At 27.2% G+C, this 15,713-nt stretch overlaps 1 protein-coding gene and 1 non-coding gene across 5 annotated transcripts in view; both read right to left on the bottom strand.

Annotated features, from left to right (window-relative positions):
- The window catches only part of LOC126907402 (Kv channel-interacting protein 2-like), a 383,598-nt gene that overhangs the window by 67,293 nt on the left and 300,592 nt on the right, over window positions 1–15,713 (bottom strand). For 2 of the 4 annotated variants that reach the window (XM_050688662.1, XM_050688661.1), the window contains one exon: window positions 8,308–8,610. In XM_050688662.1, coding sequence (XP_050544619.1) covers window positions 8,308–8,575 — 268 coding nt within the window. In that variant the 5' untranslated portion in view covers window positions 8,576–8,610. Of the gene's footprint in view, window positions 1–8,307; window positions 8,611–8,716; window positions 8,811–15,713 lie in introns of those variants that run through there. The other 2 variants (XM_050688665.1, XM_050688664.1) reach the window with 2 other exon arrangements.
- Window positions 2,767–2,922, bottom strand: LOC126908737 (U12 minor spliceosomal RNA). Its single transcript, XR_007704829.1, has one exon. It is a non-coding gene; the product is annotated as a U12 minor spliceosomal RNA (small nuclear RNA).

Here is a 15,713-nt window from a genome sequence, read left to right as displayed (position 1 = left end):
TTTAATAATTAAAAGAGTAGGAAGAACTAAATGTTGAAATTTATCGGAAATACACACACATTCGGAATAATTCGAACAACACAAAATGGCAGCTTTTAATAGTATGGTTCACAGATTGGTTAATTTTCCAATGAATAAAATAAATTTTGATAAAGAACTATAATAAGAGAAATAGCTAAATTTAATGGGTATAACGAAAACGTAATTTCAAATTTAGTCCGAAAACTTAAGTGGAATAAAGAAAGAAGGGTAGCTAGTACACTTAATAGTGTTGGGGAATAAAAGTAATTAGATCACCGATTTTATATTATTTGAACATTTTCAAATGGACTAGCTAGAATTTTTAAGAATTTTGGTGTTACTTTAGTAACATCTAAAAGTAATAACTTAAGAGATTTATTAGGTAATCCTAAAGTTAAAGTGGAAGAAAGGAGAAATCAGGAATTTATAAAATACAATGCGAAAGTCGTAATAAATGTTACGTAGGACAAACAAAAAGAAATATAGGGGTCAGGTTTAAAGAACACTCGAGAAACATTTAAAATCAAAAAGTTAATATATCTCTTGTGGCTGCACATTTATTGACACACAGTCACTCGATTAAAATCATAAAATTAATTAAAAACATAAATAATTACAAAGAATCTAATAAAAGGCAAGAAATGTTTAAAAATAAGAAAAATTTAATTAATTAATAAACTTGTTAAATGGCAAAATGTGATAATATTATTTAGTGATAACGTCACACAGGTGTTTTCGGTCGGGTTATCAGTATGTGATCAGCATCGATAATTGTAACATTAATCCCGAAATATGTATCCTCGACTTTTTGGTGGTTTTTATGACTTTAGTTACATTAGTTTAATATTTTTTAGTTTTAAATTTTCAGTATAATCTTAATTTTAAATAATTTTAGTCACAAATGATCAGTTTTTATTATGTAGATTAAATTCATACAGAGTAATTGATTTGTTTTATTTATTAATTTGTTTAACTTTATATAAAATTTAATTTGTAATATGTTTGCCGGTAGTTTCATTAGTACCACAATTATCACAATTTTGTATTTTTGTGTTAGTTGCATACATACATAGTATTAATAACATTTCCAATATAAAATACTAAATGAAAAAAAATATATTTAATTTATGTCTCTAGTAGTAATTTAAAAGCCATTGTTAGAATTATAAAATGCTTTGGTGTGAATTTACTTAAGAAAATTCAAATTATATGAACTTATGATTCAATAAATATTTAAAAGATCCACGATTTCTAAAGTATTTTTATTTCTATGAACCTGCTCTCTAAAAATTGAACTAGAAATAAATATATACACAGTCGTTTAAAGTTAGTTATTCTGGACTGAAATTTCAATGATCAATATATTTTACATTATCATTGCCATTAGTAATATTTAATTAAAATTGATTTGTTGTATATAAATTTACCCTCAATTTCCTCAGATAAAGTTTGCATTGTTTAACTAAGTATTTTTCGTCATTAACATATGATCTTTTATATATTTTTAACGAAAGAAATCATTTTAAATTTTCAATAATATACTAAAATCTATTTTAAGTTATTAAAGCCAATGTATAAAAATGTAAGAAAGACTTGTCAAATTAAATATCAAAAAAAAAATCATTATTTGCTGATACGGATAAATTATTAATAAATCGATAACTTTTGCAATCTATTATATAATTAAAAGTTAACAATTAGATGCTGTGTTATAAAATATGAAACTATTATTATTATTATGTTTCTATTATTTAATATAAAAACTCGTTTAATTGTATTATACAAAGTTTTTCAAGTTTTTTTATTGTGTGTAGATTATTTTATTTTATTTTTTTAATTTTAGAATTTAAGTAAAATATATATTTTTAGTTGAAGATATTTTGTATTTCATTTATTTTTAAATTTAATGTTTTATTATGGATGTTTTTCTTTATTAAACATTGTTTATAAAGTACTTAAAATTTATTTTAAATAAATAACTGCAAGATTAAATTTGTTTACCAAATAGCATAACTATAGAGATTTGACAATTATTTATTTCATGGATATTATTAATAAGTAGTTTATATTATTAATGACATGTAATTTGTGCTTAATACATTATATGTCATTAAGTAAGCAATTCATTGAAAAACGCGAAGAAAACAACAACGCCCTCTGTTTTAATGGAACACTATAATAGTATAAACTTAATAAATATCTAGATGTCGCTAAACGATCTGTTATGAATTTATTACGAACAAATAATATATCAAAAAATTTAAACTTTGTATTTGTTGTAAGAACTTTTTCGTATATTATAACAGTATAAATAAAGTAGTGTATTTTATAGTTTAATTATCATCATAAAGTTTCTTAATTAACCTAAAATTATATAGTTGTATATGAATTGTTTATCGATCAATTAATATACAACTTTTTACTTATTAGAAGAAATACAATGCTGTATGAAAATAATCATTAATAATAGACATTAATATCATAATATTTTAATAAAATAATATCTATAATCACTTACTATAGTTTTTAAAAAAATTATATCATTGGCGCTCTCTGCTGGTGTTTTATGTCAACCGACTAAATCATAGAATTAATATTGAAAACATATTATGCAGATCAACTTGTTCACACCATCAGTTTTATAATATTATTAACTCAAAATTAGGACGTAAAATTAAATACATATATTCATAAACGTTTTATTTAATTCAACTATTTGGATATTATTCCGCCTTTGTAAATATCGGGGCAGATCGCTATCACCCGAAAGATTTGCAAAGTAGGCAAATCCTTCAAGGGGACGACCTATACCCCCCCAAAAATTAGTTAACAGTTCATGGACTGCAAAAGCCAAGCGTCACCAAGGCTCGTAAATTTTCCTTACTCATTAGTTTAAGGCACGAAGTTAGAAGTGTTGCGTTATTGCTAATGAAGTATTATCAGCCAGCCAACCCAAAGTAGAAATAGAGTAACATGTGCGCCTCATATTCTTTACATAAATTACGACAATCTATAACAGACTATCCAGTACGTTTAGCGTGCTGATAAAAATACTCATATGACACGTTAGCGTAGTTTAGTCGGTAATTTGGTGATAAAAAAAAAACGTACTGCACAATTCATCATAAAATTTCAGGTGGTGGGACCACCGCCATCTAGCGACATCTATTATAACAAAAGCTGTGCAAAACTATTGTGTTCCATCGAAATGCATTGTATTGTCGGGAAAATGTAACACTAGAAACATCAACAGCTGCATGTTTAAAAAACAAAATTATACGTATACATGTATCTATAGAGTCGAATGAATTAAAAATCAATATTTTGCGTTAGTTTGTGCAGTCCTTTTTACATTACTGGATAAATCAAGACTTTTTTTGTTCTATTTATATTTACTTTAAACTAAAAAAGTATAGTTCGTTATATATTTTTATTATGTTTTATTATAAACTTTTTAAATAAGTTAAATAAGAAGTTCATTATTCAAAACTTATTACGAAAAACAAAAGTATTTTTAAAATGACATATTAATTATATATAGCACACTATCGTCAGAAAATTTAAAAAACGTTTAATTTCCCATATTATTTATTGTTATTTAAGCAAGTGTACTCGTATATTTACTTTAAAATAAGAATTATCAAAGTCTAATAAAAAAAAAAAAGAATTACACAATTCGTACAATTCACAAACAAGATAATCGGTTTTATAGACAGATTTATTATTTTTGTCGATACAAGATAATTTTAATTAAAGCGTAATTTATGGAATAATTAAAAAAAGTGGTGTTGAATATTCAGACTAATTAGTCAAAGCACTGACATTATATCAGTGACTTTTTTAACATATCTGATATTTTTAATATAAGNGTTGACTTTTTTAACATATCTGACATTTTTAATATAAGTACAATCTATAATCATGTACAATATAAATCACTCAAAATTTAAAAAAATATTAATTAATTATATTTTTACCCTCCTCTCTGAAAAAAAATCTGAATACTCTAGTGTTGATATATTTTTAAGTAGAAATTTTTTTATTGTATTTAAATGTTAAAAAAATAAAAGAATCATCATTAACATTATAAATACCAATGTAATATTTAATGAATGTAGTGTATAAAATTGAATTTAAGGCCTTGTAAAAATAATAATAATACTCTAAAACATCCAGGATTTTTTAAAATTTGGACCGATTTGTCATTTTCTTTTAAAAAATAGTCCTTTGAAAATTGTGGGTAGATCAGTTTTATATCAAACGATCTCTAGAATTCAGATGACCCAGACTCTCGTATTGTGTCCTTATCTATAAACCCAACCCGACCATAGCCTCTTTTTCTTTTTTTTCTATTAACCATTTGCCGTATCGATGACCGATTTAAAATCATTACTATTATTTTTTTTTCAAAATACACGTGGTGATTTATTGTTTTAACTTGTCCCTCAGTTACGTGAATGAGAAATACCGTATAATTTTAAAAAAGATTATGATCGGCGTGGTCTGAAATTGACTGAACTGAGAAAACATTGCGTAAAAGTATGTTATTAATATTACTAATACGTCTATTATGTACACATTACGGTAAACGTCCTACGCCGTTTGTATCGGTGTAATATATTTACATAATTCACACTCTATAGCTAACCCCTGTGATGAACTGTTTTATAAAAAATAGTGTCGTACCACTGGAGGCCGTTCTTAAATTTGTGCGTTGTCGAGATAAACGTATTGATAAATTTCAAATTATTGGCTATTATGAGATATAAAATAAATCACTTAAATAGCCAACCTTCACAAAGCAATAACAATAAATTCTTAAACGACTTGAATTAGAATGGTTATTGCCAAAACATTTCAAAGTGTAATCGCGCAAAGATAGCAGTAACCTTATTACCATTAAATGGCACCACTTCAGAGTTCAATTATAACCTGCAAATGCAATATAACAGCAATGATTTTCGCACCGCTAGATAGCGTATGAGATATGCGAATAATTCATTACGTCGATTATTAACCGGAAAACCAACTAGATAACTTCTACTACTCAACACAGTATATTACACGAAAACCTTATGACCTTGACGTAAAAAACCATACACCTAACACGTTGTACACGGTTTGAGTTTATATAGTGCAATGGTACCAGGGTACCATACTCGCATCAATCGGCCAAAACAGGTAAACGGCCCGTCAAAAATGTTACCTAAATATTAAATACAAATTAGAGATACAATTTTTGTTTTTAAGAGTTCTTTTTTGTTTTCTGTAGGGTAACAATATTATTTAATAAAAGATCTAACATGGTTATAAGCGATTATCATGTTTAATTGTTAATTCAAACCAGTTAGTGTCCGCCGACAAGGAGCGACTAGTGTAGTTGTAACTTATCAAACGCATCAAACATTTTTAGGAAATTGTGTTTTTATTTAGAGATCTTGTGTAGACACTGCGTAAATGAAATCAAGAAAATTCCTAAAATTTAATAAAAAAATGTTTTTAGTGACATTTTAATGTTTACTGACTTACAAATAAGTGTAGCGTGTTTTTATTAAATTATGTCTCAATACAGTTTTTTATTCACTCTTAACGTTTTGGTATTTCAGTTGATGACTACATGAGAAATTTTTACTGTTATAATTCTTACGTCAAATATAAAATTTCAAATTTTGTTCCTTTTCCCTAGCATTTTTTAAGAAAAAAAGTGTTCCGTCTTAACATATAAAATACATAAAATGTATCTTAAAAAGTTAGTCAATTTTACTAACTTTTTTATTATTACTGTAATAACTTTGTTCAGCCATTAAAAAAATATATATATACACCAAACTATCATAAGAGTTAATAAAAAATTATTAATTAAAACGACTATTATTCAGCCAATTTCACAAAATTTCAGTTAAAAAAATAGTTTTGTCATACAATTTATCATCCTATTAAATTGATATAAGAAAGAAAGTGATATTTTAACTATAATATATATTTTAACAGAACAGGGGCTTATAAGCATGGAAAAGTATTCTCTACACTATTACAGTCTGTCGTCACTATATTAACCATTTAAGATATAATTGATAAAACGTTTTGGTACCATTAACAATATAGTTTGTTAATACTATTATATAATTTCGTCCGTGTACCAGGGTACTATATTTTTTTCTCCTGTTTCTGAAAAGATACATAAGGTTAATTCGACTAATAATAATAATGGCAGTTCTAACAATAAAGATATAGTAAATTTAACAACAATAAATTGTTTGTATTATCATGGTACCTTGTTTATGTATCAGGAGTCTATGTTCCTGTAACACTATGTTACTGTGCTTTATTTACATAATTATAACTACACTAGGTAATTGAATCACTAATATCTAAACTTTTACTGTAATCAAAAGAAATAACGTAAATAATTGTGAGTAAAAATGGGTTATAATTTATTCAATGACTCCGTTTCAAAAATCTAATCACCACATTGCAATTAATAAATTTAATTTCCAATATTTTGCTCAATTAAGATGATTATTTAGAGAAAATTTTAATTTGCTTATTTAAACTAATAAAAATAATATAATTAAGCTGATTAAATATTCAGTGACAATTAATTCAGATGTCATATTTATATAGCTCACGATTTTATCAATGTAATTCTTGTTACATTTTACAAAGTTTTCAATGATTACAACATTTAAAGAGGTCAAATGAATTGCCAAAACTAGAATTATAACGTTTAGTCCTTGTAATTAAATTTGTGTTTATACATTTTGACACATGCCTAAATATTATATGAAAAACATTAAACATAATGGTTGTTTCATTGGGCGACTTAATTTTTTTATACGATAAATTTAAATTGTGTTTTACTTGGGAACCATTGACAAAATATAACATAATTTATTAAAATTTATACCGTATTCTACATTTAGATCCAATTACATTTTTATTAGTCATAACTAAGAGTATAAGATAACATGACATATTAGTTATATATAGCACACTATCGTCAGAAAATTTAAAAAACGTTTAATTTCCCATATTATTTATTGTTATTTAAACAAGTGTACTCGTATATTTACTTTAAAATAAGAATTATCAGTCTAATAAAAAAAAAAAAAGAATTACACAATTCGTACAATTCACAAACAAGATAATCGGTTTTATAGACAGATTTATTATTATTTTCGATACAAGATAATTTTAATTAAAGCGTAATTTATGGAATAATTAAAAAAAGTGGTGTTGAAAATTCAGACTATTTAGTCAAAGCACTGACATTATATCAGTGACTTTTTTAACATATCTGATATTTTTAATATAAGTACAATCTATAATCATGTACAATATAAATCACTCAAAATTTAAAAAAATATAAATTTATTATATTTTTTTAACCCTCCTCTCCTCTGAAAAAAATCTGAATACGCTAGTGTTGATATATTTTTAAGTAGAAATTTTTTTATTGTAATTAAATGTTAAAAAATAAAAGAATCATCATTAACATTATAAATACCAATGTAATATTTAATGAATGTAGTATTTAAAATTTAATTAAAGGCCTTGTAAAAATAATAATAATACTCTAAAACATCCAGGATTTTTTAAAATTTGGACCGATTTGTAACCGTATTCTACAATTTGATCCAATTAGATTTTTATTAGTCATAACTAAGAGTATAAGATAACCGACTAGGTCAATCAACAAGGACACTCGTAAATTTTCTTAGTAGATTTTTTGGCTATTAATTTAAAGACTCAGTTTTCAGTTATGTCATTATCCTAAATTTTTTACTATTCCTCGAATAAGTTGTTTGGCTGTAACCAAAACTTAACGTCCAACAGTTAAAATGTCTAGTATTATTTTATTAACTGTTTATGCAAAGTTCTTTAAAAAAATATATGTAAACATTTTCTTGGGAATTAAAATATTCATATTAAATAATTCATTATTTAAAATAAGGTATTATATTTGTATTAAAATAAAAGTCGTTAAATGAAAAACTTGATCGACTGTTCATAAAACGTGAATTTTGAGAGGAAAAATATTACCCGCCTTGTTTACAACACTAAAACTTTTTGCATTTAAAGTCTCCTTGAGTTTGTTGTTTAAGCAACCCCATACATATAACTTGCTATGATCTATTGACTCGACTTCAAGGTTCAGAGGTTATAATTCAAATTGTAATTACTATTTTAAATTTTACACTCGATGAGTGGTGTCTTACCTGAACGTAGTTAGATATTTTCGTAATGATTACTTTTACTCAGGAAAAAACTACGCCTATTGCTTACCTGGAGTGCGATTAAATCTTCGCTTGAGATAATTAAGGAACCGCACTGTAATTGATAAGTTCCGATGCCTTTGCGATCTCCTCCGCCCGTCTGGATGCTGCTGTGATGAGGTTTGCTTAGCTGAACTTGGCCCTGCTCCACTTCCTCCACTTGGTGCACCACTCTGCTGATTGTGGTGATGTTGTTGCGATTGATGTCCATGTTGTTGGGCTTGTTGTCGTTCCCGCCGCTCTCGGCCATAATTTTGGTGGGCCACTACGCTGTACATTACACCGTCTAAGTTTAAATCATTCACTCAAAGATCTGGAACACATTAATAATAAACATTATTTTCATAATATGAAAAACTAATAAAAAGTTGTCAATCGTTGTCATTTATATTATAAAATATTTTTAATATCGCTATTACAAAACAAATAATAGAAATTTAACTATGAAAACTGATCTCCTTAATCATTGGCTCAGTCGCGGATCCAACTTGCACTAACAACGACGTTTTAATAATACATATAAAAAGTGAATATTTTATCATAATCCACTCAATTACTTACAGAATAAATATAATTTAAACATTTTTATTTTTGGTTATCTTTAGTTACACATTTTTCTTGAGCTATTAACTATGTAATACATTTTAAGTATCTGCTGTCAATTTTGCCTATCAATAGTTATACTTTCTGTATTGCCAGTTAGTGTATTTATTTCACAACAATTTGTCGTACTATCATTGATAAGAAATGCTGTGTACCTGCGAATACCGATATAATAAAAAACCAATTAGCTACTTGTATTTGTAATCCCTCGTGTATTATACATGTATATTGACTCAATAATTTGAAACTTTAAATGTTTATATCTTATAAACTAATAAAGTTCTATTAAAAATTCAAATGCCATTTACTATTACATTAAAAACTCAAATATTTTATTAAATTCAAAATATGTGTTGCCATTTAAAAAAACAAAGTTGACACCCTTACGAGGCATAAGGGGTGAACTTAAAAAGTATTACACAGTTAATAGTTCAAGAGAAATGTGTATATATTTATTTACGTAATTTGTAAATGATGAGAGTCAACTATGAGTTTATTACTAAATGTGTTATGGGAATCTTAATATATTTAATCTAAACCATTTTGTCAATATTACTAAATAATTGATTTGTAGTACTAGGGCCCATAATCAGTTTTTTATAATTTTAGTATTTTCAAAAGGAGCTTTCAATATTTATTTTGTCGTTAAGACTAATTAATTGAAAAAAAAAAAAAGTTTTATTAATCATTTAACAAAGTTTTTTAAAAATGATTGATAATAAACGAGAACTGGGTTTCCGTCATTTTTTCCGCATAATACTCGTTTTATGTTAACAATAACGGTATTTAGAATTTTATGTGGTACGTCCAGATACTTATTAATATAACACATATTCTCCATAAACTTCTATTTTGCATAAGAGTTAATGTACTCTTTATTATGAAATCATATCAAATGATCTTTCACAATGTTAATGTGAAGGTAAATGATTACCATGTCCAACGTACTAGTTGATATCGTAATGTACATAAAGTAATTAATATATTGAGAAGTTGTGATGTATGTATTACATCTAATCTAAATAGTGAATGTAACTGTTTTGCATGCACGTTAACTATAATTCCCGTTAAATTATTTTATTAATGATCTAAGATAACAATTTGCGTAGGTATTTCATCTTGAAATAATGTAGAGATTTCAAAAACGATTCGGTCGATCTTCCTGATAACGTTTACGCCGAGAGCAAAGGTGTAACACAAAATGTTGTAACAGCCGATGAAAAATAACTAAATAGGTAGTTAAACTTTATAATAATTATAATAATCCACTTAATTCAAATTTAGATAAAGAGTGTATTTACTCAAAAACATTTAGCAGACAAAATAGGGCCATAATTTAACGATATTTTCGCCCATCATATCAGTTTTCACTCATTGAAAATAAATGTAAGTTAGAAAACATTGTCTACATTGTCGAGTATATTATGTGTACTAAAACTAAAATTTGGTTAAACAACCTTAAAAATCGCCTAACAAGGTAGGTCGTTGTTTGTATAAACTATGTTACTCGATGCGTTTAGGCGAAACTGTGTGTAACTACACTAGATGATAGTAGTCCATGGACATAAGTTCTATCTTTTAGAATGTCTTTTGTCAAACTTTGCCTTGTTTTGATTAATGATCTCTACACTGTTATTTATTCACATATTCAGATCATACTACACGAGTGACTCTTTTGTTGAAAATATAACAGTAAGATTGATTAAATAAATATTTTGTAAATAATTCTAAACCAGAAAAAATAGATGGAAGTATTTTTTCATCATTGTTTTCATTAAATGCTTTAGGAATTTTTTGAGGAAGCTGATGTATTTAAATGGTAATTTATTGTATTGAAACACACAAGTAACTAAAATAGTTTTTGACCAAAAGAATATGAACTTACTTAATTTGAAACTTAAAAGACTGTTAAATAAATATTCTTAACAGTAAAAAATATGATATTATACAGCCATTTATTAAAAATAAAACTAGTGGTTAAAGGAGAAAAAACTGTTGAGAGAATTAAGAATTTAATGAAAAAGTATCATCTTTGATCTCATACAGTTATTAGATTTTACAGAGTTGATCTAAAAGAGACGTCTACTTTTTATTAAAGTAAGAGAATGCTGTTTACCGTTTTCTTCAACCTCACTTAAATAATTTATTGCATTTATAGTAATCTGTTAACGCAAAATAATAAAAAAAGTAATGAATAAGGAGGAATGCTGTTACATGATTTCATCGGTTTTGAGTTAATTTGAATGTATATTTACAATAGTGTTCAAGATTTAAAATTAAAATATACACAGTTTTTTTTGTCAACCGTTAAATAGAAATATATATATTTTTTAATTAAATTAAATTGGTGAATACCGACAGTTTGAAATAACATTTTGTACTAGTCGTAGACATTTGTTGTAGTTCAAATTTCTACGAGTTAAATCGTTCAACAATTAACAATGTAAAGGCAAAGCTTTATCATCAGCTTTATTAGCAACTAAGTAATAATAACTTAAAAAAAATAAATATAAGAATTTTCATAGACATATGAAAATATTATAAAATTCCATTACACGTAACAAAAATTCGATAAAACTTAAAAACATAATTTAATAAAATAATACTTTTCAAACAAATATTTCAAAATTTCTATTAAATGAATTATTGTCACTTTGAACGTATTGCACGCATTTTCTTATTATAATATTATTTTTAATATCAAAATCTATTTTATATGTTTATGAACTAAATCGATTACGATGTGAAAAAATAGCGTAGTTTCTTAATGAGGCAATACAGTTAAAATGAGGTTTTCTTAAAAGGTAACTGAATCAACAATCAATCAAATGCGTTTCGTGGATTTTGCGTACGATTAACAGATTCATCTGCATCGGCGAATGTTATTCAATTTACTTTATTTGTACGGCTAAAGAATGGAAATGATTTTAGGATTTCAACGAAACTCGTTCGTGAGTGTTGCAGTTACAATGTATTTTAATGTGGATTGTGTGTTTTCATTTAAAGTTTGTGCAAAATGCCTGAGGCCAACAGTATTACAGTCAACGGGCGTGTATCCCCTTTCCCTATGGCAAGTGGCAGCTGCAGGAACAGCAACTGTCTACGGTTCATTGTCACACAAGGCCATAGATTCGTCGGTGAAAGGCAAACTTGGGTACACTCATAGTTTTTCTGGACCTCTATGAAGCATAATATACTTGTAATCTGGTGTGATTTTAATGAATAGCAGTCAAAACGACCGACTTTAATACTTTTATCAGATAATTTAATATCAAATGCGCAATGTACCACAAGTCCGGTGGTTTTTTTTTTTTTTGTACTATTAATCTAAAAATCCCAGTTTTTCCCTTCCATATTAGTCTCGACCTCCGCACCGAGGACAATATATTGTTCGCTTATAGGTAAACAATAACCAATATTAATTTATTATATAGATCACAATTCAAAGTATTTCAACGATTCCGCTGTGTTTATTAGTTTTTTTAATTGTCAAGTGCCGCTTTTGTCTCCATCAAGGATGTCGAGTAACTTAATAGCCGTGGACGGCTATTTATATTTATATTTTAAAAGGAAGTGCATTCAAATGTAGAGCGACATTGTTATCGTTCGTTTTATCAGTCACATCATTATTTCCTATATATTTTTTATGTACATATTGTCAATATGATTTTCATATAGCTGTATTATACATTTTTAGGTCATACAAACGAGATTACATAAAAAGAAAATACACGATAATACAGTTGCACGCCTTATAGTTACCGAATGCGTTTCTGAAAATCTCTTTAAGTACTTTCATTTAAATTTAACGAATGCTACATGAGCTCAATATTTGAAGAGTCATTTTAATCTATTAAATTTCAACGTTCAATAATACAAAAATCGTTCTGAGAATAATAACGACTATCAGAACGAATTTGCACTTATACTCATTATACAAAAAATAATAGCCAATTAATTAAAGTACCAGTTTAATTAAATAAGTTTAATTAAATAATTAATTAAATAAATAAGTAAAGCTTAATCAAATTTTCAACATAAAATTTACAAGTGTTTATTAATAAGCATTTATAAAATAAATAAAACAATGTTAAAAAAGTACTAATCTTGTTTCGACCTCCGACTGTAAAAAATATCGTAGAAATAATTATTGTAAAATAAATAAATTTACTAAAACACAAAATAGCCAAGAAAATAATTAACTGAGTAAATATTGTCTGTTGGTTCTATACATATATTTATGACTTTTATTAATAGGTATTCAATAAATGTATATATTTTTACATACCGTTTATTTGTAGGTGTATATTTTTAGGTTTATATTGACCCCCATACATCACACGAGGGTCAATATTATAGGTCAAACAATTCATTTCGTGATTATTAAGAACTTGTACTTTAGTTTTTATTATTACAAAAATATTAATTACACTCGATCAAAGCATAAAATCATCAGATTTTTATTATCATAAAAATCTCATAAACCATTTTTTAAATGTAATAATTACTAACTGGCAGGATGAACATTTACTTTCTCTGACGTAATATGCTGTTCTTGTACAAATTTTAAAAGTATTTTTGCACTCTTTACAAATTATTAATTTTGTACTAACTACTTTGTATAAATAATTATGCGAACAAAATCAAGGACCACTCATGCTCCAGGTCTAAAACCTGGTTTTCTCCTTCTATTTACTTTTTTTTAATACTCGAGAAAAATGATTTTACTACTAAAGTTTACTTATTACAATTGAAACATTATAAAATACTCGCTGTTAAAAAACAAACGTTATATATGGCGAAACATAAATATTTCATATATAAACAATTAAAAATAAAATTAACATTCATTAGAAATGAGTAATTTAAATTTGTGTGGTTGAGTAAAATATCATTGTTATTTTTGTCAGTAAATTAAATAAAAAGTCGTTAAAAACGTTTTTTACGAAAATATTGCGTAATTAACCGTATTCAACTATAATGACATTTTTGCAACAATTTCTTAGTTTTATTGTTTTATTTCGAGTCATTCAAATGGTAAAGAACTGCGTGAACGTTATGCAATATTTTTATTTTTAGACCATTGAAAACTGCAATACTATTTAAAGTAATGCCTGCTGAAGTAATTCTCTGAGAATTAATGAATTAACAATTATATGATTTACCTCACTTCACCCTGATACCGACTAGTTTTCTTCAGAACTCGTAGTTCTTAACTACATTGTGTCGCTCGACATTTTTTTTAGAATAGTGAGATGTGCTCGTGTTAAACAGATTGTGATTACCAAAATGTACGATTAGTGTACGGCATGAAGGTGCACTCGTCACAGTTGATCGCCATGCGTAGGTATGTTTGATCTAACTTATGAGTGCGTTTCGTTGACATTTCATCGGTATCTTAATAACGCAGCAGCACTTTTTATTTCGCTTGACCCAGTTACGCAACCCGAACGCATTTTACGCCTAAAACGAATACAATCTCACACGGTGCCGCCGGATTAAAGGTAATATATTCATCTAATGACTGTCATGATGAGACGAAGAAAACATTATACTGCCGGCCCCGTATTCGTCGAAATGTGTCCTGTAATGGTTTATGATTATTCATGCTATTTAAAACACATCAGCTACTGTTTTGTCGATTCGGTGAAAGATTCCGCAGACCAGTCAACACATTGCTGCGCGCCCACCGAAGCGAACGGTTTCGTTAGGGACACAAAGGTCCTGTCATGATTTTAATAATCACTGTGTTTTGTTAACACGCGCCCGGTCATGTTAACAAGGTTAATATTTTTGTTTATCGCCTCATTTATCTTAACGACACCGAAAGATTAATACGATGCCGTAAATTAGGTCAAGTAGGTGCGATTTTGTTTTTATCACACCGCAGACTAATGCAGTTTACAGCAGCAATAACTTTGACTTTTATATTGATAATATCAATAAAAATGATAAGGTCAGTCGGCGGCGTCCGGAAAAGTGTAACGATTCAATACACTTTTGTCTGCATTTTTACCAGTCATCTTTCCAATTATCACTACTATTTCAATGACTTTATGCACTTAAAGTAATTATAACACGAGGAACGGAGTAACCATTTTTTAGCGCCTCCAGCAACGTGTTACATAACGTCATTAAATGAGGGTCGAATGTTAGATAATAATTATTATAAATTCCAAGTTCGACAACTTTTTTAAAACTAAAATAGTAATGTAAATGATTCTAACGCCATAACACTGCGTACAGGGCCGCATCTAGGGAGGGTCACTGGATGTTCGCAATAGGTATTAAGGGCGGTACCGGGGAAAACGCTAGACAACAACTCAGCTGGGTGAGTTATAGAATTAAAGACTGTTTTTAATTGGTCATTCAAATTAAAACAAATAACGACGCAGAGAAAAATATATTTGGCGAGCAAAATAAAAGGTCATTGGGGCGGCAGAATTGAGTTTGGGTGGAACAATTTTTAAATTCGACCCTGGCTGCATACATACGTGTATGTATTTTTTATTTTTTCTAGGAATGAATGTAAAACATGTAGTTAAATAATTTATCATAGGAGTTAATAAATTTAGATTTCATGTGCATATTATACTCATTAAAAATCATATATCGTGTTTATTTTAATTCAGTTTGATTAGTTTTAGATGATATAATTTCAATTTTTATGTCAGCTTATAATAATTTGATTTAAATGCATAAACATTTATTGTGTACACGTTTATAGCCAACGAATACAAGTTGCAGTAATTTTAAGTTATATAGTTTAGTCTAAGGAAAGATGGTTTTGTATAATTATCAGTCATCATTCAT

Source organism: Daktulosphaira vitifoliae, unplaced genomic scaffold (genome assembly GCF_025091365.1).
Source record: "Daktulosphaira vitifoliae isolate Bord-2020 unplaced genomic scaffold, ASM2509136v1 Scaffold_5, whole genome shotgun sequence".
NCBI lineage: Eukaryota > Metazoa > Arthropoda > Insecta > Hemiptera > Phylloxeridae > Daktulosphaira > Daktulosphaira vitifoliae.
Note: the sequence above shows the minus strand (reverse complement) of the source record. Positions and strands in the feature narration are given on the sequence as shown.